The sequence below is a fragment of the Aphelocoma coerulescens genome, chromosome 3, assembly GCF_041296385.1.
Source record: "Aphelocoma coerulescens isolate FSJ_1873_10779 chromosome 3, UR_Acoe_1.0, whole genome shotgun sequence".
NCBI classification, from domain to species: domain Eukaryota; kingdom Metazoa; phylum Chordata; class Aves; order Passeriformes; family Corvidae; genus Aphelocoma; species Aphelocoma coerulescens.
This window is the reverse complement of record NC_091016.1, coordinates 116,441,854-116,467,400: the sequence shown is the minus strand read 5'-3', so window position 1 is coordinate 116,467,400 and position 25,547 is coordinate 116,441,854. Positions and strand designations below refer to the sequence as shown.

Genomic DNA, 25,547 nt, shown 5'->3' with positions numbered 1-25,547 from the left:
CTGTGAATTCAGAAACATAAGTAAAATGAAAAGGCAGAAGAATTTATCAAAGAATAACAGATGAGTCATTATAGGCTCTTTCACTGAAAATGTAAGAAAATCAGATGTGTTGCAAATTGGGAAACTGCCAGAAACCCTGGCAAAATATCAACAACTGCTGGGTTCAAAGGGCTGTAATCAGTGGCCCTAAGTTCAGTTGAAGGCCACTCACTAACAGCGCACCCAGGGGTCGATAGTGGGACCAGTACAATCTAATCTCTGCATTCAGGACCTGGACAACAGGGCAGACCCTCAACAAAACTGGGAGGAGTGGGGTGGAGGTGCTGCCATGTGGAGGAACCTCAGTGGTTTGCAGAGATGGGCATAGAGGAACATCACACAGTTCCACAAAGGAAAGTATGAAGCACTGTACCAGGAAAAGTAATAATCCCACACACCCAACCAGGCTGGGGACCAATTAGCTGGAAAACAGCTCTGGAGAGAAGGACCTGGGGGTCCTGGTGGACAACAGTTTTACTGTAAGCCAGCAATGAGTCCTTGCAACAAGGAAGGCCAACAGTATCCTGGGGCTGTAGCAGAAGCATTGCTAGGAGGCTGACAGCAGTGATTCTTTTCTTCCACTCAGCAGTGGTGAGGCCTCATCTGGAGTGCTGTATCCAGTCAGGGGATCCCAATGCAAGAGAGACATTGACTTACACGGGCAAGTCTAGCAAAGGGCCACAAAGATGACTGAGGGGTAGAAGCAAGAGAAGGGCTTGGAGAGCTGGGAGTGTTCAACCTGGAGAAATCTCAGGGAGCTCCCATCCATGTTTAGGGGACTAAAGATGCCTGATGTAGGGGAGTAAAGAACCTGGAGCCGGTCAGACGACAAGAGGAAGTGGGCACAAACAGAAATACAGGAAATAAAATTAAAAATTAAAATACCCCAAATCAACTTTCTTACAGTGAGACTGGTCAAACACTGAAAGAAGTTGCCCAGAAAACTTGTGGAGTCTCCATCCCTGGGGAAGATTCAAACTCAAATGGTTACAGAACTCTGAGCAACTTGCTGCAGCTGACTGTGCTTTGAGCAGGGGAATTGATCTGGAAAATCTCCAGAGTCCCTTCCTATGTTATCCTTCCTGTGAGTCTGTGAATCTGTAAGCACAGTTTAAAAGGGCAGATGAAAAAGCAGAAAAATAACATCTTGGTTTGTCTGTCCTATGTTTAACTTTAGAGTGAAATTATAACTATGTAGCTACACTTGTCCATGTACTCCATTCACCATTTGTGCTAGACTCAGAAGCAGATGGGTTGACCTCTCTTCCATTTTTTATGTCTAAACCTCGTGTTTGTTTTGGAACTACATCTCTTTCCAAAATTAAACAAGGGAATAGAAAATCAAAGTCACCTACTCCACCCTATAAAGTATGACACCAATATAATAGTGGCAGGGAAAGGAGAAAAAGAGTTCAAAAACATTAAAACTTTCTTTCATGTAACACTGACATAAATTAAATTAAAATTATCATACATCACTAAAATTCAGCCATAGATTTTACTTCACCAACAACACAGTTTTGGAGTATAAAGAATATTGCATTATTATCAAAGACACAGACAAAACACACATGACATTTTAGAGGATTTAATGTAGCTAAACTTATGCAAAAGCTGTTGTAAAAGAGAACAATTTGATGCATTTAAAATGGCTGAGCAGAAATAATTTTAATTTACTATCTGCATTGGGACTGAAACCAAAATATTACCACAGCAGGTTTTTGCTGCTTATTGACCTCAAGGGGAAAGTAGTTGGTCTCATCACTAACAAGAAGGAAAAAGTGTAGAAAGGTGTTTGGAAAGTCCAGCACTTTGTAGTGGTTTGTATTTCATTGTTTCCCTTTAACTCCACATATGGGTCTGTGTATGCTTCAAGGGAGACCATATACAAGTAATCAAAAATACCACTTCTGAATAAAATTTAATATTCTGCACAGGCTAAGCAAAAATGTGATCCATGTTGCTTAGGCAAAACTTAGGGCTAGAGCTGACTTTTTACAAGAGACTAAGTTCTGTACCTGAGATGAAGCCTGCACCCTCTGAAACACCAGAAAATCTCTGATGAAGACTCTTAGCCAAACAGTGCTGTGATTCACGACTAACAGTTTTGATGGTCAGTTTTAGATAGCAACAGGAGAAGGCAAGAGAAAAAAGAAACAACAAATTATTTGACTAGTTCTCAAATGTACTTGTAAGTGGAATTTATTTTCTTGAAATTCAATGTTTTATTTTGTATTACAGTTTGCAGCTATTAAATACGAGGCAGTTGCCGTGTGAGTTGTTCCAGTACATACAGCTGCATTAACAGCTAGCTACAAACACATTTTACACTAGCGGGTATTTTCAAGAACCAAATGTCTCTTCAGGAAGTTTTACCAGCAACTTTTTTCATGTACTTACGCAGTTTCAGCAAATTCTGTATGTTACTTTCCACATACATGCACTTTTTTTCGTTCTCTGCTGCCTTAAAACTAATTTCCACTCATCTGTGGGGCAACACTAACAAAGACACTTCCATCTGTTCCTCGACAGGATTTGCTATCCTGTAACTGTTGACATGTAAAGGGCATTTTCTATTTGGATTGGACTTTAATTGTGCTTTCTTTGGATTAAGCATTTTAAACCGAACCATGAAAATAGCCTTAAATATATAGGTCATAGCAATTATTGTGTTATTTACATTACTAAACAAGTCTGCAGCAGATGGCCTCCAGGGCTCTGGCCAGAAGAACCTATCTCCTGCAGATTTATTTGGTGCTTGGAGATACTACCAACTAATTTCTCAAACATGTTTGAATGCCATTGTGCCTCTCATTTGAGGCCAGCAAAAATATTCCAGGCTTATTTGTTTCAGCACCAATATTCCTCAAGCCCTGCCTGGTACCCAGCTATATAAAATGTTCCTACTTGGCCCTTTTCAGAAGCCCTGCCCCAGCAGTAAAATGAAGTAGCACCAGGAAGCCTTAGCCAGCCAAGGAGCATGGCCTGGCCACATCTACACTTTGTTAGTACTTGGCCCAGGTCTCCTTTTGGAGCTGGGTGGTACCACTGTGACCATTAGACAATACTGTTAAATTATGTAGGGATTTTTTCATTTGTAAGTGCCTGAAAAATACAAAGACTCTACTGCAGCCCTCCAGGGTGACTTCTCCATTTCCAAAATGTGGGCTGGATGCAGCGTGACAGTATGTGCTGGGTGAGAGGACAAAGGCTGCGAGGATGGCTCTGGAAGACCATGCAAGGTAGAGAACATCATGTTTGGTGCAAGGTTTTTCATCCTGACTACTGAGCATGGCTTCTGGTGCAAGTCCGTGCCCTGGCCTGCACCCAGAACTGTTCATCAGAGCGTTCACAGGCCCAGAACAGGGGAATGCTTGACCAATCTGAACAACCAGCGGTTCAGCACTGAAGGACACACACTGGTCCTGTTTTATAAAAACATAACCAGGGAAGTGATGCCAAATACTCATGAAAATCTGACTTATAAAGCATTACCCCAAGCTTTCATAACATAAATTTCATTTTTTCCCTATCCCTGAATTAAACGAGCCCTTAAATGTATTTATTGTACTCCATCCTGATCCAGCAAAATTTTTATGCATGTGAGCCACTTTAATATCACTGTTTTCCAGGATGTTGTTTGTTTAAGCAACCCTATGCATATCCAGAAACTCTGGGACCATTGCTCTGTTAGATAATTCACACGCTCAAAGTTTTGTGTTTGCTGTACTGTGGCTTTATATATTTTAAAATTGCATATGAGAGCAATACTATATATATGATACATAAAATATACAACCTCCAACCAACTTCCGATTCCAAAACCTTGCAGTTGGCTTTTTTAGTCTTGTAATACAGGAATACCAACTAATTGTTGCCATTTATGATAGGAACATAACTCAAAGGCACAAGGTCTGCATGTACTCACACAGCAGGGCACAATGAGACAATCAACACTATGTCAAGTTCAGTTTTTTCCAAGGAGATGTGGAATGACGATATTTTCCTATTTAAAGATTCCCTTTGCCCACAGACCAGGGCAAAGCGCCTCTTCTACAAAGTGAAAGAGTTTTTTGTGACTTCACTACAGTAACTTTACCAACTCCAGGTCATATCAAAATAAATACATGAGTTCATTATTTTAATATCACACACGAGCTAACCTGCTGCTGACAATCCAATTTTATAAGCAGTTTAATAAAATGTACTCTGATCGACAGTACATCAAGTACCTAGGTGGATCTCTTACATATTCAGTGCACATTAGACAAACTGAGTTCTGCAATAAGAAATGACCTGCAGGATTTGATGCGAATCTCAGAAAAAAGCAACGTTAGTTGCAAATAGGGACATGAAAACTGTATCAGATCAGGCCAAGAGTCCATTCTGCCTTTGACAGCATCCAACAGTTTTGCCAAGGAAAGGGCAAGCACATTGAGCTACTTCCCTGGTACACGCTCCAGCAGAGTGACAACTCTCAGAGCTTCCCAAGCCTTTAAGAAGTATTCTCATGTTTAACAGTCCCTGAGAGATTTTCTTTCCATAAATCTGCCTCATCTTTTTGCAAATTCCTGTTAAATTTTAGGAATCTGTGACATTTCCAATGAAATTTAAGACTACTTAAAATAGTTTTCATTTTGAAACTGCTGCCTATTAGCTTAATTTGTTTTCCAAAGGTTTGCATTAGAAATTACAATGAGAAATCACTGTCCATTCAACTTGATTTCACAAACCACTGTCCTCATTTTCCCAAGCTACTTTTTCATTAGCTTGTCTCCCAACTTCCATTTTATTTTCTATTAGCTATGTGGAGGAATTTCAAATCTGTGAAAAATTTTGTCACATTTTCTGTATCTTTTGTATATTTACTGTACCCTTTCTGAGAGGCAGGAACTGCTAGACCTGCAGACCCCACCTAAGCAGAGAACACATCCCCATCACACAGAGTAAGAATTATGCCATTCACTTCCCATGGCTACTAAATATTACTTGATTTTGGAAGTTCAAGCCTTTATAGTCCATCTAATACTCAGCTTTATCTCACACATCATTTTATTGCTCAATAGGAATCAAGACGTCCTTCAGCAACCTGACAATTATTCTTCTTAACCTAAATAACTCAATGTGAACAACAGATTTTACTGCTCCACTGTCCACCTCTTTTTCCAGAGTATTTATGCCCATGTTGAACAGTCCTAACCTTCATGCAAACTTCCATTCAGTCCTACCTGTTACACAATCCATTGAAAAAAATGGTAATCAATTCCTAACCTCTCTTTTCTACCCTATCTTTCCCACCAAGTATCCACCCATCTGAAGGTTGTAATCTTTATCTCATTGAGCTTGTTAACCAGTACACACCACCAACTCACACACCGAGGCAAAGTATTTCAATTTTTGTTCTGAGTTAGTGCAAGGTAGGGAGCTTGGTGCTAAGCCACAAAAGGCTGACTCCCCAAAAGTGGTATCAAAACTTTATACCATTTATATGTTTTAGCCAACAATGCCATCAGCATTACACAACTTTTTCATTAATTAGCACTCAAACCCCCTATTTTCTAGTTATAATTCTTGCTTCTCACAGTAATTAGTCCAAATGCACAGTTCTTTCCTCCACTGAAGCTGGGGGTAGGTGATCAATGAGTTGGTGGTCATGATTTCCCACTGCTGGAATTACCTTTCCCTCAGTTACTGCTCAGTTCTGCTGACTTCACTCCTGGTGGCTGTCATCCAGACAGCTCATTCATCATGGGATTGTCTTCCCTTTTCCTTAAAACAACAGATGAGCCAAGCATGCAATGTTCACAACGCAATTGCTTAATCAGAACTGCCTAGTTATAGCTACTGATTGACAACTAAAAAAAATTGCAGTTTGAGTCAAATCTTGAGGGGCTCAGCTCTTGAGTGGCTCAATAAATCATGACTGCTGAATCTTCTAAAAACCTTTACTGAGAATTCTTGCCCAAACAAGGAGGGCCAACCATGCCCTGTAGTGCACTGGGCACAGCATTTCCAGCCAGGCAAGGGAGGGGCTTGTCCAGCTCTGCTCTGAACTGCTGTAGCCTCACCTCGAGTGCTGGGGGCTGTTTTGGCTATCACATTATAAAAAGATCTACAGGTATTAGAAAGTATCCAAAGGAGAGCTACAAATACGGTGAAGCGTCTACAGGGAAAGCCATACAAGAGCGGCTGAGGTCACTTGGCTTGTTCAGCCTGGAGAAGAGACTGAGGGGAGACCTCATTGCAGTCTTCAGCATCATCACGAGGGGAAGCCAAGGGGCAGGCACCAATCTTTCTTTCTCTTGTGACCAGTGACAGAACCTGAGGGAATGGCAGGAAGCTGTGTCAGGAGAGGTTTAGGTTAGATGTTAGGAAAAGATTCTTCACACAGAGGACGGTAGGGCACTGGAACAGGCTCCCCAGGGCAGTGGTCACAGCACCAGCCTGACACATTTCAAGAAGCATTTGGACAATGCTCTCAGGCACATGCTGGGATTCTTGGGGTGTCCTGTGCAGGGCTAGGAATTGGACTTGATGACCCTGACGTGTCCCTTCCAACTCAGGATATTCTATGATTCTATGATTCTGTGTTCATTGACCTGGTTTGCCTTGGCAGATAAGGTCACTTGGCTCCTCCAAAGACTCCCACAGATTCCTGAGGCACCATGTCCCTCCACAGAAAATTATGCTCATGGTTCTCAAGTGCATCATATCTACTTCTCTTTCACTTCCTCTTGTGTTTGTTATTCTTCCCACTGATTTGATAACATGCACCCCAGCCTTAGGGACTCCTTTTGAAGCTGCTCAGGTTTTGGCTACAGGTGGCACTTGCCAGTCCTCCAAGGCCTCCTGTAGCACGTGGTTACACAGTCCAGCTGCTTCATGCCCAAATCCCTGTGTAACTCCTGAACAAACACTATGCAATCTTGCCTATTTCCTACTATTCAGTTTATTTCTTTTTACCTGCTACCATGGCTTCAGCTGGAAACAGCTCTTCCAACACTTTTACCCAAAAAGCAGCATCTTGGCATGAAAACCTCCCTCAGCTCCTCTTTGATAAGCATGGGGTTTCATTTTTTCATTACATATTCCCTGAGTCTCTTTCACACCTTACCTAGCAGGCATCCAGACCATGTGTCAGGATCCTGGTGCATAGGGAAAGGATTTACTGCTACTTTTTTTATCTTCACGGGATAACAAAATCAATTAGGTTGGACAAGACCTCTGAGATCAGAGAGTCCAACCTATGACCTAACAGCAGCATGTCAACTAGGCCATGGCACTGAGTGCCATGTCCAGTCTTTCCTTAAATGCCTCCAGGGATGGTGACTCCTGCACTGCCCTGGGCAGCCCATTCCAAAGTCTAATCACCCTTTCTGTGAAGAATTTCTTCCTAATGTCCAACCTAAACTTCCCATGCTGCAGCTTAAGAGTATGTCCTCCTGTCCTATTGCTACTTGGACAGCGTTCTTTTGCAAGTTGATCCTCAAAACCTTTTTTTTATTATTTTTTGGAGAGGGGAGGGATGTGTGTGCTTTAGTGTGTTGCTACAGTCTGAGTGCTCTGGTCCAGTTTCCTTATTTAGATACAGCTAATGGAAACATCCTTGCAGGTGCTGGTTGACAGCTGGCTCAATATGAGCCAGGAGTATGCCCAGGTGGCCAAGAAGGCCAATGGCATCTTGGGCCATATCAAGAACAGTGTTGCCAGCAGGACTAGGGAAGTGATCATTCCCCTGTACTTGGCCCTGGTGAGGCTGCACCTTAAGTATTGTGCTCAGTTTTGGGCCCCTCATTTTAAAAAGGATATTGACATGCTGGAGCGTGTTCATGAAAAGCAGCAAGGCTCATGAGAGGTCCAGAAAACATGCCCTGTGAGGAATGGCTAAGGGAGCTGGGCTTGTTTAGTCTCCAGAAGGCTCAGGGGAGACCTCATTGCTCTCTAAAACCACCTAACAGGAGGTGATAGTGAGGAGATGGGTGGTCTTTTCTACCATGCCTACAGTGAGGGGACCAGAGGAAATGGCCTTAAACAGACTGCGGAGATTCAGATTAGATACTAGGAAAAAAAAAATCACTGTGAGAGTGGTCACGCATTGGATTGGGCTGTCCAGGGAGGTGGTGGAGTCACCATCGTTGGAAGTGTTTAAGGGGCATCTGGATCTCTTGCCGGGTTGATGTGGTTTAGTGGTTTGCGGGTTGCAGCACCAGTGCTGGGCTGATGGTTGGACCAGATGATCCAACCTTGGTGATTCTACGGTTCTAGCCTTCAAACACGTTGAAGGATAAGCCTGCACTTCGCTACCCCTTTCTCTGCCATTTTTTAGGATCCCCAGCTCATCTTCCTCTTTCAAAACTACCTATTTTTTTTCTCCTTTGCCAGAATTCCCAAATAAACTGTCAGCTTTGAGAAAGCGTGAATGACAGACAGAAGGAAACCCCCAAGACGCGCGTCCCGGGGTGATCTCCGCTCTTGCTCCTGCCATTCGCAAGCGGGTGGCGGGCACCTGATACCAGGTGGGCAGCGCTGGGAAGGAAAGGCCGGGTAGGAAAGGCTGTCCCCTCCCTCCGGGGGGGGTCCCAGCCACCGCCCTCGCGGCGCCGGCGGCAGGGGGCGGGTCGGGCCCGCCCTCAGCGCGCTCCGCGGCCCCGGCGGAAGGAGCGGCCCGGCCGCTCCCGCCCCTCCTCGCCGGCTGCTTCCGCCCGGTGTCAGCAGAGACAGCGCCGGCCGCCGCCGTGCCGGGTGTCGGGGAGCCTGCGAACGGGGAAGGTACGTGCTGCAGCGGCCCGGCCCTGCCCTCCCCTGCCTCCCCTGTCCCTGTGCCGGGTCCGAGAGCCGCCCCGAGCCCGCCGGCGCTCACCCCCCGCCGCTGTGCGGGGCTGACCCGGAGCCTCGCCCAGCAGGGAGGTGCCGCCAGCCCGGCTGTGTCGGGTGTCAGGTCTATATAGAGACCTGTTCCGCCGAATGATGCTGGTGATCTGTAGGCGTGCGGTTGAGGATGGGCTAACACATCCCATGCAGAAAGAAGCTCTTCGTATGTGTTCTCATGACTTGTTTTGTCATGGAGGAGACTTCATGAAACGAGTCCTAAGTGGTGTCTCGTTTTCCAGGAAGTGACTGAAGTGATGCTATTTGTAGTGGCTTTTTCTCTGTGTTAGCGCTTGTTCCTTTGAAGCATCTCTCGGAGCTGAGTGATGCTTGTTATTTTGGAGGCATGTTATAAAACAAGAAAGGAAGGAAAAGTCTGTGACGTGAAGGGCATATAAATAAGAAAAGATGAAAATAAGGTTATACATTCTTAGAAGTTAGAAGTGATATGAGATTTTTTTATGTGGAAAAAAGCGTCTTTTAGTAGAGGAGCTACTGGTTTGGAGAAGCAGAGAGACCCGCAAGCTCACACCCTCCTTCAGGAACCCTCTGTCTGTCAGGTTTGCTCTCACTGCTGGTCCCAGGGCATCATCACTGTCAGCACCCACCTTCTAGCCTGTATTTACTACACAAGAGGAGAGATGCCTGTGCCAGACGGGGTGAGCAGCAGGTTCAGGAAGCAAGTAAATGCTAGCATGGAAATGTATGGTGAAAGAAATTAAGATAAGGGCTGTTTGAGGCATGACAGTTGTTGAGAGCTTTCTTACTGGTAAGTTTTTGTTGTGTTGCAAAAATGAAGAAGCGGCTTCTTTTTTTGCAACTTAACTATAATATTAAAGCCTTGAATGGTTTGGATTATGCAGACTTATTTTTTTAGGTGTTGTATACTCCTGGCCCTCTGGGACCTTAGAATGACCAGTTAAGGTCTGAGAGTCCATCCACGTGGGCCCATGTCAGAATCTGGAAATGAATCTGTATTCTGTGTGTCTCAGAGACTAGAAGCCTTAAATTATTAATTGGGATTATTGCAGCTTCCTATTTTCTTGTGACACTTGCTTATGATGTCAATGAGGGAAGTGGTCACACGTTTACAGACCTGGGTAAGCGACAACACTAAGACTTAATACTTTCCATCATGGAATTACTACAAGGATTGTATCAAAGCAGTCAAAGTCAGTGATTTTTTTTATGAATATTGGACAGTACCCTAAGGAGATGCCTGTGAAAAAGGCAAGCATGTATGATTCTACTTTACCTAGTTGCACTCTGTGAGTATCCACTCAGCTTGCAACAAAATGCAGTCCAGGAACTTTCTGGAACATATGTGCTGAGGTCTTAAAGATCCACTGTGGATTTCTCCATTGACTCATCCTTGCCTTTGACCCATGTGTAGCTCTAGTTTTCCAAGCATCCAGCCTCAATTGGGTCAAAAATCCACTAACTCACTAACTTCTGTTGGTTTTTGACACACTTTCTGCTACTTCTGTGTAATATTTCCTGCGTTTTAAATTAGAATAGACAGTGATGGATTATTACCTCTTTATCTGCTTCGTTTGATTCACAAGGACAATTGCAATAAATTGTGTATGGGTAATGGTAAAACAAAATTTCCGAAATGACTGCCAAGCCAAAGAACTTACCAGTAAATTTGACAAGATTTACTCTAAAGCTTCCTAATTGCACTGTTTTCAGTGCTGGATTTTTTTTTTTTTTTTTTTTTTTTTTTTTTTTTTTTTTTTTTAGTTGATAGCTTTGATTTCTTTTAAATGAAACTTTCTTTTTCCATTCTTGTTGTTTATTATAATGAGGTCACCTTGTCTGGAAAAAGGGGTGGTCCCCATTTTGGATGATGTCTAGATTATTTTTGCAGAGTATTAGAATCAGAATTTCAAGGTTTCAGCTTTAGAGCATGCTATGCATGCATTTGTACAGAAAATATGTTTGCAGGATGTGAAGAACAGATAATTTTCACTTACTTAAATCAGGCATGCTCTTATTAGCAATATAACTGTGTTTTTTCTGCTCCTGACAAACCACTGTGTACCACTGAATTCCTAGTGAAATGTTTGACAACATCGGATTCCAGCTTACATGTTGAATGATGACATTTAAGTGTCTTGTGAGGCTTGTAAACAGGTTATACTGGGGGAAGTAAATTATTCTGGTAAAAGAATATTCATAATAGGAAAAAAGACGCGCTTAAAGAACAATTAAGCATGAAACAAATCAAAGTTTTCACACTGAATGCAAGCCTGACTAGTCACTGGTGAAATGAATGAAAATGAAACTGCTTGTTTACCTCATTGGGGTTGCACAACCACCTCATGTACTATGACAGTGCCTTGTTACCATATGTTAGGTAATCCTGATCTGCCAGAACAATGTCTAACCAGCGATGCTACAACTTCAAGTTTGGCAGGGTTTCTTTCAACATTATCCTTGTTTCTTTCCTCAGTATCTTTGCTTCCTCCTGGTGCTACCGTGCTGTTTTGCTTGGTTCTTTCCTTTTTCCATCTCATCTCTGGCTTCTGTTTAGATTCTGTTCCCGTTGTCCTTTGTTTAGACCAATTCTTTACTCAAATCTCTTGTTTTAAAAAAACCCAAAACACTCGTGATAAAAACTTTTTGTAGACATCTGACTCCTCATATTTTACCTCCTGAAAGAAATTGTAACACCAGTTGGGAGTGAGTATCAGATGATAACTGGATTCTTATTTGAACCTGTGATGATCACAGGCTTTGTTCCTATATGTATTCTTTCATAGTCACGGGTTATCAGGATTTAGCAGAATTATCTTGATGGGAGGAGCTGGGCCCTTGTGCAAAATGCTGTAATAGAGTAACTTCAGGGGTTACTGGTGTGGTGAGGAACAAGCTGCAGTTTTCCCAGCATGGTGAATTGTCTTTGGATCCTCCTGTGACTAGAACTGTAAGTCTGTATGTCAGAGCACTGGCATATGCAGGCCTTCCTGCAGCACTGGTTCTTGGAGAAACCTTCTGGCTCCTGTACCACTGTGTCCAGCCTGGCTGTTCAATTCCCTGTCCTGTCCTCCTGATGAGCAGAACCAGTGCTTCTTACTGGGAAGGACTCGGACTCCAGGCCTCGTATCAGCAGTACAGACAATTACATTGCTGTAGTGACTCGGAAGGGGGTCTAATGCTACCTGGTGTTATTCATATCTCCTGTTCATTGATTCTCCTATTTGACTTTCTTTGTACTTTGCACAGAACTCCATATAGTCTGCTTCTGTTTGTTTTCATGTCTCTGCTTGGGGTGCCTTCCTAACGTGTTTAGGTGAGTGGATGAGTACAAGAATGTACTACTGCTGCAGGAAACATAAGGAGGAGTTGGTAACAGCAAGCACAGGTTGAGGGGTTGCTGGAGAGTGTAGCTGAGACTAATAGTTGGTCTACTGTGAGTAGATAGAATTTTGACTCATTCTTTTATGTCCTTGTTAGAAAGCAAGTAAACCAGCAGCAGCTGGAGAGCTAAGCTGAAGGTGGAGAAACAGTTGATGTAAGAACATATGCAAGTTTAAGTAATAAAAAAAGAAGAAGAAAGTGTTTTGAATTTGGAGCATATTTTAGGTTAAAGGAGAATAACTGACATGGAAACATGGAAGAAACAAAGAAATAAGGGATAGTTCCATAGAGAGATGTATGCTGAACAGCCCAGGAAAGGATGAGGGAAGCCAAATCAAGGGCAGTGTGGTGCTAGTTGTACTTGTGGACTTTTTTTTTTTTAATTTGATGTCTGCTTCTTGCTAGTATTCATTATGCTCTTTGAACTTTGCACTACTTGACAAGACAAAGGAAAGAATAGTACTCTCCATGAACTAGTGAATCTTATTCCAATAGGAGGTGGAAAAGGAGTTATTGAACATAAGATGAAATAGAATTGCTTTTATCCGCTTTTGCCTGTTATTATTGCTGCTGAAAGATGGATTTCTTCAAATGCTTAACTTCTGGCAGCTGTGGTTTCAGTGAATATGTAGGTTGCCATTACTTTAAATTGTTGTATTTTTATGTTTCAGTGAATGTTGGGCCGATTACCTGTATGACTTAAACAGCTGTCTAACAGAAATGTAGGACTTGCAGTTCTTTTGATGTAGGAGAAAGAGTGTAGAACATATGGTTGAAGAGCCAAATAGTTTTTTTGGCCTTTTTTTCTTTCTTTTGAAAAGTTCTCATTTTCCCTGTGGACAGTAGGAACCAAATGGTAAAGAAGCATCATCTTTGTTGAGTGAGCAGGTGGGTTTTTTTCAAACCCTTAGACCACAAGCAAACTTATTTGCATATATATGCTTTCTCTTTCACTGCTGTTTTCAGTTTCTTCTTGTGCAGGTGTCCTTGATAACCTGTCCCTTCACTGATTTGTTTTGCAATATATTTTGTTATTTCTCTCTCTCCTTTGAAGCAGTACCCTGTGAAAGGCCATGTCTTCTCCCCCGTAATTCACATAACTGTTCACTTTTGAAAATGCTCTGGTTTGTGTGGTGATTTGTGCTGAAGTTTAGAGACCATGGATGCTTCTTCTCTGTATGCAAACATAAGCATGATGGGTTCTTGTTCATGAAGTATAACATTCCCACCTCTAACTTCAGCCAAGTTTTAACCCAGTCTGTAATCATGGTGTTACTTTTCAGTTTTGCCCAGTGCCTCCCAAAATACTGATGTTCACCATAATCAAATAAACAAATTGCATACTTTGCAAACTTTACTGTATTTGTGACAATTTTCTCATGCTATCCATTCCAAACTGATTTATCTCCCTATGACTTTCTAATGCAATGGGCAGCTGGGAAAGTTTATTTACAAGATTCTCTTGACATGAAACTTGTGTGTCTTTGAAATTTGTTGGTCAAGAGACCTGGTGTATTTTTTTGGAAGAGACCTGGTGTAGTTTTTTTTTTCCCTGGAAACCTTTCTTACACTGCAGACATTGTACTTCAGCAGCAGCTTTTTATGTTCTTTCACATAGATGCTCTATCTTTATTTTATTGAGGTTTTGCTAACATTGCAGTTTAGTCTCAGAATATAAAGTATATTTATTATACCCACATGTTATTCATGCCTACCGCCTTCTGTTTATTCCTCTGTGAGATTTCAATTTTTAAAGCCCCAAGTTTTTTTTTCTGGGTCCAGTACTTTATTGCAGTATGTGGAGGGAAAGCTGTCTTTGAAAGTTACTTCATTTCACCAGTAAATTTCAGTACTGTGTGCAAATGAACTTTTTCTTCCTTTGAGGCTAAATGATTTCCCGAAATCCCACTTTCTGTTCTGAAAATGCTTCATATTACACCAAATTAAGCCATCCTATTTGCTTTCATGCAAATGAAACCATCATTACTTCCTCGAGTGGATTTGTTTCTTTAAGCAACAACTGTCTTGCTCATTTTATTTTAAGTGATGTGTGGTGATCTGTTTACCCACTGCTTTTCTGATCCTATATTGTTCCTCCCCACATTCCCCTGCCCCTAGCCCTGGCCACTCCCTCGGGTTCTCCCTATCGGTTCCTGTACCCCAATTCCGCCCATGTATTGCCCCTGAGAAAACCCCCCTGCGCCCGGACCACGAGGTCTCTCTGCCTCTGGGGATCACCGGGACAAGATGTAACCATTAAAGGTCCTCTGAAACCCTCAGGGAGGGACCCTTCTCGCCTCCTTTGCCGTCACTGGGTTGTAGAGCTGATAGCTGGCCAGAGCAAGAGTGCGGGGCCGTCCAAAAAGGACTGCGGGAGGACAGAATGGCTGCCCTGCCCTACACAGCCCCACTGAGCTCTCAGGGAAAGCTGCAGCTTGCTAAACTAAACCTAGCACTATAACAGTGATGGACATTCTTAGCTTTATCATCAGGCCTGCATATTGACTGGGAAATTGGGAATTTGCTGGGAGCATAGCTACCACTTTCTTGTAATCTGTGGGATTCCCTACCTTAATTATGCTTATGAAGTTACTTTAAGAAAAAACAAACCAAGACAAAAAACCTGAACTCTTTTGAGGTCATTTTCATGTTGGTAGCTCTTAACAGTTCACAAAGAGTTTGTGATCCTTTATCTGTTTTGAAAAAGTGGAAGTTGCCATCTCGGTGTGATTAAATAGATTGTCAGGACGTGATATGTAGGACCTCTTCCACTGTATCCTGAAATGTGTTTGATAAAACATACTCCACTTTTGGGATGTCATGTCTTTATTCTTTTGGGTACGTTTGTATTGGCTGGTATTGTGTAAAGCCTCAGGGAACCTCAGCCGCACCAGTGTAACTTTCTCAGGGTTTCCTTTACGTTTGCTCTGACTCCAGCGCTCAGTGTTTGTAACCAAGTGTTAAACTGCAACAGCAAATGGAGGAGCTTTAATCTAGCTGATAATAAAGGACATAGACTTTGCTCTTGGAGCACTGGGCAAGCATAACTGGGGTTTTGTGACATTTGTTAAACTGAGGCCTGTGATTGCCAAAGGAGAAAGAGACCAGGCATCAAACTTAGAGCGTTGTTGCCAGAACTGCAGTGAAACATCAGATCTGCCTGCTGAGTGTTGAGTACTGTAGACCAACAGTTGACGTTTTCAGAGGTGTGACTACTTTCATAAAGGTTGCCATTGTGCCTGATCCCCGTGGAAGTCTTTCATTTGCTATTTCACCCTCTTGAGAGTAGTGGGGAAGTCAAGGGCAAGAGTACTGTAGTAGTTCTATTATGATAATTAAAAGGAGTTCCTTTTTTTTTTTTTTAGTCATTAGTACATGCCAAAATTCTCAAAGCTAAAACTTGCAGTGACATATAAAGATTGGTTAAAAGTTATGGTGGGCCTTCTAATCCGTTTCCCCAGAGTTTTGATCATCCTGTCTGTTGAATAATTTTGTGCCAGACCAATGTATCATTGTGGAATCTGAAAATGTTTTCTTGATTTCTTGATTCCCTAACTCCAAAATTCCTTCAAATTATTCATTTCAGAGGAAAGCACCTTTTTAGAACAAGGTTGGTGGGGGATCTGTTACTGATTTGAGTCCTCAAATGGACCTTTCCAAACCAACAATTTTTTGATTTGTGAGTCCTGTCCTGTTTTGATGAAAAGCTATCTCAAAAATTGGTTTTAAAATGTTTGGCAGTGACAAGGACCCAGAAGTTACTTTCCCTGTGTCCCTAACACTGAGACTGTGTGCACTTTCTTGGTTGTTGCTACAAGGTTATTAATGGTAATAAAATCCAAATTTTATGGTGTTACAAAGGTCTTGCAGGTAGGTCCAGATCTTAAAACTGGGTTTCTCCCTCCTTAGGTCTTTGCACAGTCCCCTATGTGTTGTCTCTGAACAAGGTTCAGAACTGAGGAGTGATTCCAGTTTTCATTCTGCTCTTCAGCTTTTTATCGTTACTACCCTAAACATGAGTTAACTGTACCCCATTTCCATGTGTTTCACTGATATTTTTGTACAGTCATCAGTGAAATTCTCCCAGCTGTTTTACTCCTTGAGGGAGGGGCATGGAGGGAATGACACAGGAACAAAACAAATGGGAGGCATCTTATTGCTAGGTCATCAAGTGATTACTGAAAACATGGCCTCCTAATTACTTCACTGGTTTTAGAGGAAAGTAGTCTTATTTTGTATAACTGTGTTGCTTCGTTTGATGTGTCCATAGTGTTAATTTTTAGCTTTGTTCATTTTTACAAATAATGCCTAACAGTTTTTATTTATTAATTCAGAGCTAGTGTAAAAGGGACTTGTATATGACGTTGACAGAGAATTGTACTGGAAAATACAATGAAGAAATGTTTCATTTTTATGTGCTACTGGCTGCTGCTGCTTTTCTTACACAGAATTGGTCAAGATTTGTGACTGATGTCACAACAGCTTGCAAAGTCTTTGGCCTGGGTTTATTGTTTTCCCTGAGAAAATCTGGCATCCATTGTTTGTAGTTTGTCCAGATAAATCTTTGATGAGATCTGGGCATCATGTGTCATGTCGTACCTCATCTCTCACATCGTGTAATCTCCACTTCTCTTGTTCCTCTTTGCCATTTTTTTTACCAGGTCGGTCAGTCTGTCCCTTTCTAGTTCCTAGCTATGAGCATCTAAGTTCCAGTCTGCAAATTGAAGAACTCACGTCAGGTCTGGATGATTCTCCTCTGGGAATAATGTTGTAGAAGTTGTCAGAGCCTAGTGTAGAAGGCAGCTGAGAGAATCTTGCTATTTTTGCAGTTACTCTTTTGCATTGTAGTGTTGAATTCAGTCACATAAAATCATCTATTACAGCAGGATTTCTTTTTTATTTAAGCTGGTACAGCTAATTGATAAAATACATCTACTTAAGTTTCCTATATTTTTGGGGGACTGGTCTAGTTTAGATTCATTTTCTCTGACCTAAATACTTAGTTATTGTCATGTACTGTGTTCATGAAACTCTGCATTTACTAAGGTACTACAAAAATTGTTTGAGATCTTTGTTGTACCTCCTGCTTTATTTTTTTCTGCTGTTTTAGAGCCAAGGGAATTGTAAACTGTTGATTTATGGAAAACTCTGGAGAAAATTTAGTCCATCTTTCGCTTGAGATCAAAATTACTGTTTTGTCCAGCTGAGCCTTAAAAACCTCCAGGAGAGGTTCTGTTGCCTTCCTAGCGATCTTCCATTGCCTTCTTAGCAACTAATTTTTTTGTGATGCCTTTAAGTGTCAAGACACAACTTGTGGCTGTTGCCTCTTGTTTTACCATCTTCCATTGCAGATAAAGGTTTGGCTATGCTGCTTTTGCAGGTCTCTTTCAGATGGCTCTAAGGTGCTATCTGATTACAGCTTGGGAGACTGAAAAAGCACAGTTCATAAAGCTTTTCCTCTGACGTTCTAGCCTAGTTACTTGCTTGACCCTTCCAAGTTTCCTTGTGTTCTGGACCTGGTGGGGTGAACACAGCTGGGCTAAGTGTTGCAGGTATGTTTCTGATGAAAATGCTGAGTTTTATAGGCTCCAGTATTGACTCAAGATTACTTGATAGCTGGCAGACAGTAGTTGATTATCATTTAAGCTTGTTCAGTTACTTTTCAAACTGTGCAAGTCAGTTTATTCAGCCTGCATTTCCTTGGCCTAGGAAGGAGAATGCAGTGGGAGATAGTGCCAAAATTCTTAATAAGGCAGTGTGCTTTACATTTACGTACTTTCTTTTATTCTTGTAGCCAGGTATTTTATCATTGAGGGCAATTGTGTTGCTTGAACATGATTTGCTGTTGGCAGACTGGTCTCTTATTCTGTATTAATGTCTTTTCCTTACTGTGGTTAGAAGAACTTGCACAATATGTGCTTCTGTGATTTTACCTGTGGACTCAGCTGAGCCAGATCAGCCTGTAGTGCCTTGGGTGCTCTTTCTTGCCTTTTCTGATGGAAAATGGCTGTGATTTTAAATACCTTTTTTTCTTAACCATCAAGACCTCCCCTGATTTACAGTGGTTTTTGATAAACAGCATCCTTACAATTGGCACTTTATGGTGTATCTAGTTCAGTCTCATGAATTTACATACATCCAGCTTTGTAGGTTATCCCTAAGATGTAGTGCAGGTCCTTTCTCAAAAAGATCAAAGCAGGTCAGGTTGCTGAAAGCATTGTCCAGTTGGAGGTTGTCTGCCTTTCTGGGTAACTTTCATTATTTAATAGTCCTAATGGTGCATGTGGGGAAAACCTTTGTTATTGGAATTTCCTTCACTGCAAGTTTTGACTGTTTTTTCTTGTCCTTTGGACATACATCACATGCTTCAGCATACATATCTTTTAGTTGGCTTTCTCCAGTATATTGATGTCTTGCTTGTATGAGGTGTCCAAAACTGGATGGAGTAGTCTAGTCTTTCCAATGCCAAGCGGCAGAAAATAAACATGTCCAAAGACTTGCAGGCTACTCTTTGTGTAGCCTTGTACACACTCGGGCTTGATGGTTGCAGGGGCTCACTACTGACTCTTTTTCAGCTTGTTAATCATTTGTGTCTTTTTTTGGAAAGCCACTTCCTAGCTTTTGAGCCCCCAGCCTGTGTTGCTGCATTGGGTTACTGAACTTTTGGTGCAGGACTTTCCATTTGCCCTTGGGTTTCATGTAGTTCCCACCTTTCCAGCCTGTCAGGGTCCATTTGGATAGCAGCCTTGCCCTCCAGTGTTTCAGTTGGTTTGTCTTCCTCCCCCTGACATTTTGCATGAACCTGCTGAGACTGGCTCCTATCCTTTGTGCAGGTGTTCAGTGGAGACATTGAACATTATTGCCCAATACTGATCCTTGAAAGACATTGCTGGTACGTTAATGGTTGTTTCATGTTCTTGGGTACAACTGTGAGCGGGATTTTTTTTTTTTTAATAACTTTCTGTGAACTGAGATGAGTTTGACTGGCCTAGAGCTCCCTGCACACTCTAACATGGGCATGGTGGTTGCCTTTTTTTGCAGTTTGCAGACACGTTTCCCAATCATAGAATCGTTAAGGTTGGAAAAGGGCTCTAACATTATTGAGTCTGACTGTTAACCCAGCACTTCCAGGTTCATCACTAAACCGTGTCCTCAAGGGCCACACCTACACATTTTTTGAATGCTTCCAAGAACAGTGGTTCCACCACTCTCCTGGATAGCTTTTTCCAATGTCATTGTGATGTACCAGAAGGGATAGAGTGACCTCACAGTAGCCTTGTCCATGGACACCTTGGGGTGTGTCTCTTAGGATTTTGTGGAGCCTTGTATGTCAAATCTGCTGCAGTGGTCCTTTCGCCTTTATTTTGGTTTCACCACTGTTTTATGCAACTTACCTTTGCCCTTGTGGCTACCATTGCATCTTTCACTGCAGCATCATGCTTCAAATTAGGTACACCAACCTGTTTGTCCTGTCTTGGGATCGAATAGTTCATATGCCAAATATCAATTTACTTACTCTGATTACATTATGTGGTGCTAGTCTGAGTTTGTGATAATTTTCATTGAACACTCTTCTAGTACAGATCAAATTTTGTTATTTCCAGGTTATCTTTAAAGCAAAATGTCAAGTCCAAGTAATAGTGTAGGATGGAGCAGTTAAAATATACTATCAGGAAAGATGCATAAATAATTAGCACAATGTTTGCAAAGTTCACTTAGTTTTATTATCAGCATTTTACTTTGGGGTCAATTGAACCAAAGAGGAAAAAAATTGATCATGTGGCAGAGGTAATCTGCTCTTTGTGGTTAACTCTGTTTCCAGATACTCCTGTCTGAAAAAATGACTGTAGGTGGCTTCTGGATCAGTAGTGAGACACCTAAATATATATGTTGGTTTGCAGGTGCAAGTGTGTGTCTTCCTATGTTTTTACTATAGGCTCTGCCAACCAGGAGAGGATTTTTCTACTCCTGAGGTGTCAACCAAGAAGCTGATCCCATGGTTACTCCCCTAATCTGTCCATGTATTTCCACCTAAGTCTTTGTACCCTGTAATAGGAGTTTGTTTCTGGTAGACACCTACATTTAAGGATGTGTTAATCTAGAGCTAAAGCCCTGTGAATCGAAACCCATATTGCTGTATTCTAACAGAAGTTTTGATACTAGATTAAGCACTCTTGACAGAAGCTGAATTTCTTGTAATACTGTTCCTGCATATGTTTTGAGAATTTAAGTGCAGGGGTTGAAGAAAAGGAAGAAAATATTGCTTGGGATGTAATAAGGTCTGATTTCCTAGGTAGTTGCATCTCTTTGAGTTTTGTTACTTTTCTCTGTGATAACTCATGAAACTCCCACCAGTCAAATTTGTCCTTTTGTCTCCTCAACATTCTTGGAGCTGCTGTGGCACAAAATGTGCCCTCTCTGCAGGCTGACAGAGCCAGTAGGGACCTCATCTCTCGAGACCTCTACCTGTTAAATCTGTTTGGAAATTGATAGACCATCTTAAGATATTTCTAGGGGAAATGAAGTCAACTTGTGCCAAAGATAGATGCCTGTAATGGAAATACTGTTCTTCAAAGCTTCATTTAGGAAGAAGGAGATAGAGAGGTATTTTTAGCTATTACTGATTTCATCTTGAAACAGGTCTGAATAGTATTCTGGGAGTATATCCACTATCTTTTCCCTGTTTTTCTCTTCTGTCCATTTTTATTACCAAAGGCCATAAAGTCACAAATTAAAAACCTAACAATAAGTATATAAAAATCCCTCAGATATTACATAAAGCTAGTACGAAGAAGCCTTTTGGAATTGTCTCAGATGGGCAGTTTTTGAGATAACAATTTCTTCTTTAGTGTGCAGTCTTCCTTTCAGGTACTGCAACACTGTGTGTTTTTGAAATTAGAAGTTAAGTTAAAAACTGGACTAAAGCTACCACAACAGGTTTGTGTGAACCTGAAAATCCTACCACTCCAGTCCAAAATGTATTGCTGAGTTTTCTTTTCTCATTGCTTAACTTCTGACCTTAACATTGCAAATACTTCTTTTGAATGAAGAGTTGTCAGTGGGATGTCCATTTAGATTTGTTCTGTGAAATCAATTCAAAATGAAAATGAGCAACAGATTTTATTGGTTCGTCATCAGAAACTTAGTCCAAAACCTACTTTTTTGGATAAGATCTAGTTACTTTTGCTTCTGGGATTGTAAACAGCTCAGAAAAGGGGTGACATCTTAATGTTTACTGTGGTTGTTGGTGTAACTGGATTTTTTTGTTGGAACTGCTCTTGGTTTCTTTCAGCTTTTAATAATGAAGAAAATAAAAGCAGGGATAATGCATTAAAAATATATACCTCTTTATAGTTTGACAAAATTTACTTTACTTACATTTCAATCTCTGTAAATTGGATAATAACATGGCAAACAATGAAGTAGTAAAGGTGTCTCCATTATCGTTAAAAGAACTTCTTTTGGGCGGGGGGATGTGGGGGAAGTAGGGGGGTGGGGGTACAAGGTTGCATCCAGAGAATTGTGCTGTAATTGACAATATTAAAGAACACTTCTCCCTTCCCTCCAGAAGTGTTTTCCATTTGTACTATATTCAATTTTTTTCCAGGTGGTACTTGTTAGTTCAAAACAAAACATTTTCTGTCTTTTCTGCCTTGGCTGTTCTTTACCTTAAACCTTTCAAAACCCCAGATTAAAACTGGAGAAAGTAAGGAAATGTTCTTTCTTCAAGTGTACTTTTCTAATGTTGTCAAGTGTCATTACTTAAAATTTCAGTCAGATCTGTTCCTTTTAAGTTGTGTAGCACTGAGAAGTTTCCAGTGGCTATTTGTGAGGGTAGTGCCCCCCGCCTAATGGTGCTGCAGACCCTGTATATATTTTAGGCTTTGGTTTGCATGCCTGAGATTTCAAAAATTGACTAGGAAATAGAATTTATATCCTTGTACTTAAAAATGAATGGTCCTTTTTCACTAAGCAAAAGTAGTTGAAAGGCCTAATGTTATTTTTAACTTTGCTTTTAATGGTTAAGGGTCATGGTGTTATGCTACAATATCCAGTTTTATTACAAGGCACACAGAACTTGCAAAGACATTCATGCACTAATTCTGTTTGTTTGGCATTTTTTCATTTGTTTGTCTTCAAGTATGTTTCAGATGAATCTTTTCAGTGGACAGCATGAGCAAGAAATTTAAAACTATTTACCTTTAAGGTAGTATAGAGGTTATTTTCCAGTTCATCATTGTGTACTTCTATGACAGAAACTGAAAGATGCTTTCTCTCAGACAGTAGTAACAGGTATCAACTTCTGCAGCCTCTTCAGACATCAAATACTGAACTGGGCCTCAGTTTTCTGGATATGACATCTGTTTGGGGGTGGGGTGGTTTGTCTGGGTTTTTTTGCAATTATTCTATGGGAAGGTATAGTAGCAAAGAGACAACTCTGTAGGTATTGACCTGTTATAACAGTATCTTGTTCTGCTTAACAGCAAACATGAGGTCGGGGTCAGAAGAGCCAGTCCCCTTACACGAAGAATTTATCTACTGTTGTGGAGCTGCTACCCATGTCTTGAAGTGTGGGCCCTGGAAAGACCTCTCAAAAGATGAAAGTAAAAATCTACCCAGGCTCTTGTTCATGATTATTCCTGGTAAGGGTCTTTTTTTGTTTAAGTTGAGAAGTTTGTTGATTGAGAAGGGTATGTCCAGTTTCATGTTCAAAAATCTCACCATGTAAGTGGTAGATTTTGGCTCATGCATATGGCCAAAAAATCAATAATATTGCAATGGTGAAATTTCTTTGTTACATTTGGTTACTACTGCTGTCTTTATTTGTAACAGTGCCAGAAGGCAATACTGAGAAATTAGGATGTCTTACTCATCTTCTTGGGGGTGGTGGTGGTTTACTGAGAGCATTGTGAGTTTTTGTTTGTTTGTTTTCATTGCTCTTCTTCTATTTATCTCTTGCACCTTGAAGTGTTACTGCAGTGTCAGCTGTGTGCCAACTGAAAGGTGAAAGTTACAGTATGTGAGGAAAAATTCTAGATCCAGTTGTTTAAGTTGTTGGTTTTTAATAGTAAAAGTTTTTTAACTTAGATTTTTGCACATGAATTTTTATGCTGACCCTCTTGAACTGAGTACAGTTCTTCGTTATATTTAAATGTGGCTGTCTTAAAATGAGAGCTCTAAGCTTGCATTTAGCATATGTTAAAATTAAAGGAGAAGTCCTAATTTCATTGAAGTCTGCCAACAAACTGTAGGAATTCTGTCTTTAACAAAAGTAGAGCTTGAGCCTACTCAAGCACAGATATTGTGACTCTTTCACTGCCTTACAGTTTGCAGATTTCTAATGCTTTCTATAGTTTATTTGAATGTATTGGATACTATTGTTGTTTCCCCCAGAATCAGCGGTGCAGATGATGACTTTTCTGATTATCCACAACTTTGGCTCACTGTTAGTGTACCTCGTTGCTGTTTTATAGAATTATATGTGTCTTGGTCTTTACTTAGTGGTGAAAGAGAACACAGGTTCAAATTTTCAGGGGTTTTTTTACAGTGTTTTAGAAGGTCCTTGGAATATTTTATGTTAGTTTCCTTGGGCACAGTGATTTTATGCCCTTGCCTCCTGGAGTTGAATAGTAACTTTTAACCCAGTGACAGTGAAGTTTAAATTCTTTCCTTAACTGAAAAGAATAAGCCTTCAATGAGTACATCTTGTTCCTGTTTTGTGGGGAATAACCTTTTAAACCAAATACACTGTGCAATATCTCTTTAGTACCTCTCTGGAGGTACAAGCCTGATTTCATGCTTTTCAATTGCTGCTTTCTCTCAGTTAAGGCATTTGTGGAAGGTTTAATTGAACAGCTAAGTTTAGAGTTTCTTTTTCCCACAAGTTCTGGAGCTTTCACCTGTATTCAGGTTGATACCTTCTGTTTGGGTTGATAGTAGAGGCTGTAACAAGAATTAATCTGTAAAGCTAAATTATATCAGTAGAAAGATATGTAGAGGAAGAGCATGAAAGTCAAACATTTGCATCCAAGGCATGGTTACCTCTGCAAGGCACGTAAGTTATTTTGCTCAAAATGTACCAAATCACATACATTGCATGGTCTCTATATTCATGATAGGAAACTTTTAATGCGAGAAAATGTGTTGGCAGGGCTACATGGAGTTTACTTCCTGCAGAACAGTTCTGTGAAGACTCTTTAATAACATCTTAACTAGACAGGTATTCAGAAATAGACATTAGTGAAATATTCAGTGTGCTTCCTGTCATAGTCTTCAGACTTTTGCAAGCAGCTGATTTATGGTTTTGCTCTTATTTCAGAATTACGCTGGTAACAAACTAGAAGTTCTCTAACTGAGGAAACAATTTAAAACCACAGCAACCGCTATAATGCTATCCTCACTTTAGGTGCCCAAATTCAGTAGTGAATCAAGTTACCCGAGCTTCTTGCTGTGCCTCGCAGGGAGCTGAATGGGACCTGGCATAACAAAGTGCAGTTTTGCTTCCCATAAAACAAATGGTGGGTTTTTTTACTACTGTTACAGGCCTCATTTTTAGCCTTCAAGGGAAAGCTTATCTGCCAGTGTGAAAAACACAGCCTTAGGAGAGACCCAGACATGTGGGTCATCTGGAAACATGTTAGTGTACCTAAACAGTCAGGATTAGAGAGCATTCCCCTTGTGCTTTTGTAACTTCCCGAGTATGAAATGTGGAGCCTGTCTGGAGTCCAGCAATTTTCACACTTGAAAGGCATGTATCCCTGGTTGAGATTCTTTATGGAATGAGGGGCGAAAGGACAGCTTGGTACACAAGTCAAGGAAAGCAATATCCAGACAAGGACAGCTCTGGCTTAAAAAAAGAGAGTATGCACAGCCAAGCGTTGAGTGATCTGAACTGAAAGTGGTTAGTCCTGCTGCATGTGTTACTCTGTTCTGTGTATTAAACTGCTCTGGTACATACTTTTCCAGTTCTAATGAAATTCAGGCATATGATTTTGTTAATATGTAGTCAGGCCAAACAGTTGTGGGTGGGTATTGAGAAGGATGACAAAATTCTCAGCTTCTGCTGGAATCAACTTGTTGGAGGAGATTTGAGAATAAATCCTGTATATTTATTTTCATTTTGTGTTTTAATCATGTTACTTCAGAACAGGGAGGATTCTTCTCTCCAACTTAGCCTTTTCCCTCTCCCTGCTTTTTAAAAAAAGTAACTCTAAAGCATTCTTCTACTCTGAAATCAATGGCAAAATTCCCATTGACTTCTTGAAATGAGGCAGGAT

The 25,547-nt window shown here is 41.0% G+C and overlaps 1 protein-coding gene across 2 annotated transcripts in view; it reads left to right on the top strand.

Annotated features, from left to right (window-relative positions):
* The first annotated feature begins 8,697 nt into the window (after positions 1–8,697).
* The window catches only part of LDAH (lipid droplet associated hydrolase), a 113,567-nt gene continuing 96,717 nt past the window's right edge, over positions 8,698–25,547 (top strand). The window contains exons 1-2 of one of the 2 annotated variants that reach the window (XM_069011673.1): positions 8,698–8,808; positions 22,755–22,913. In XM_069011673.1, the coding sequence (XP_068867774.1) occupies positions 22,760–22,913 (154 nt within the window). In that variant the 5' untranslated portion in view covers positions 8,698–8,808; positions 22,755–22,759. The remainder of the gene's footprint in view (positions 8,809–22,754; positions 22,914–25,547) is intronic. The other variant, XM_069011672.1, reaches the window with a different exon arrangement.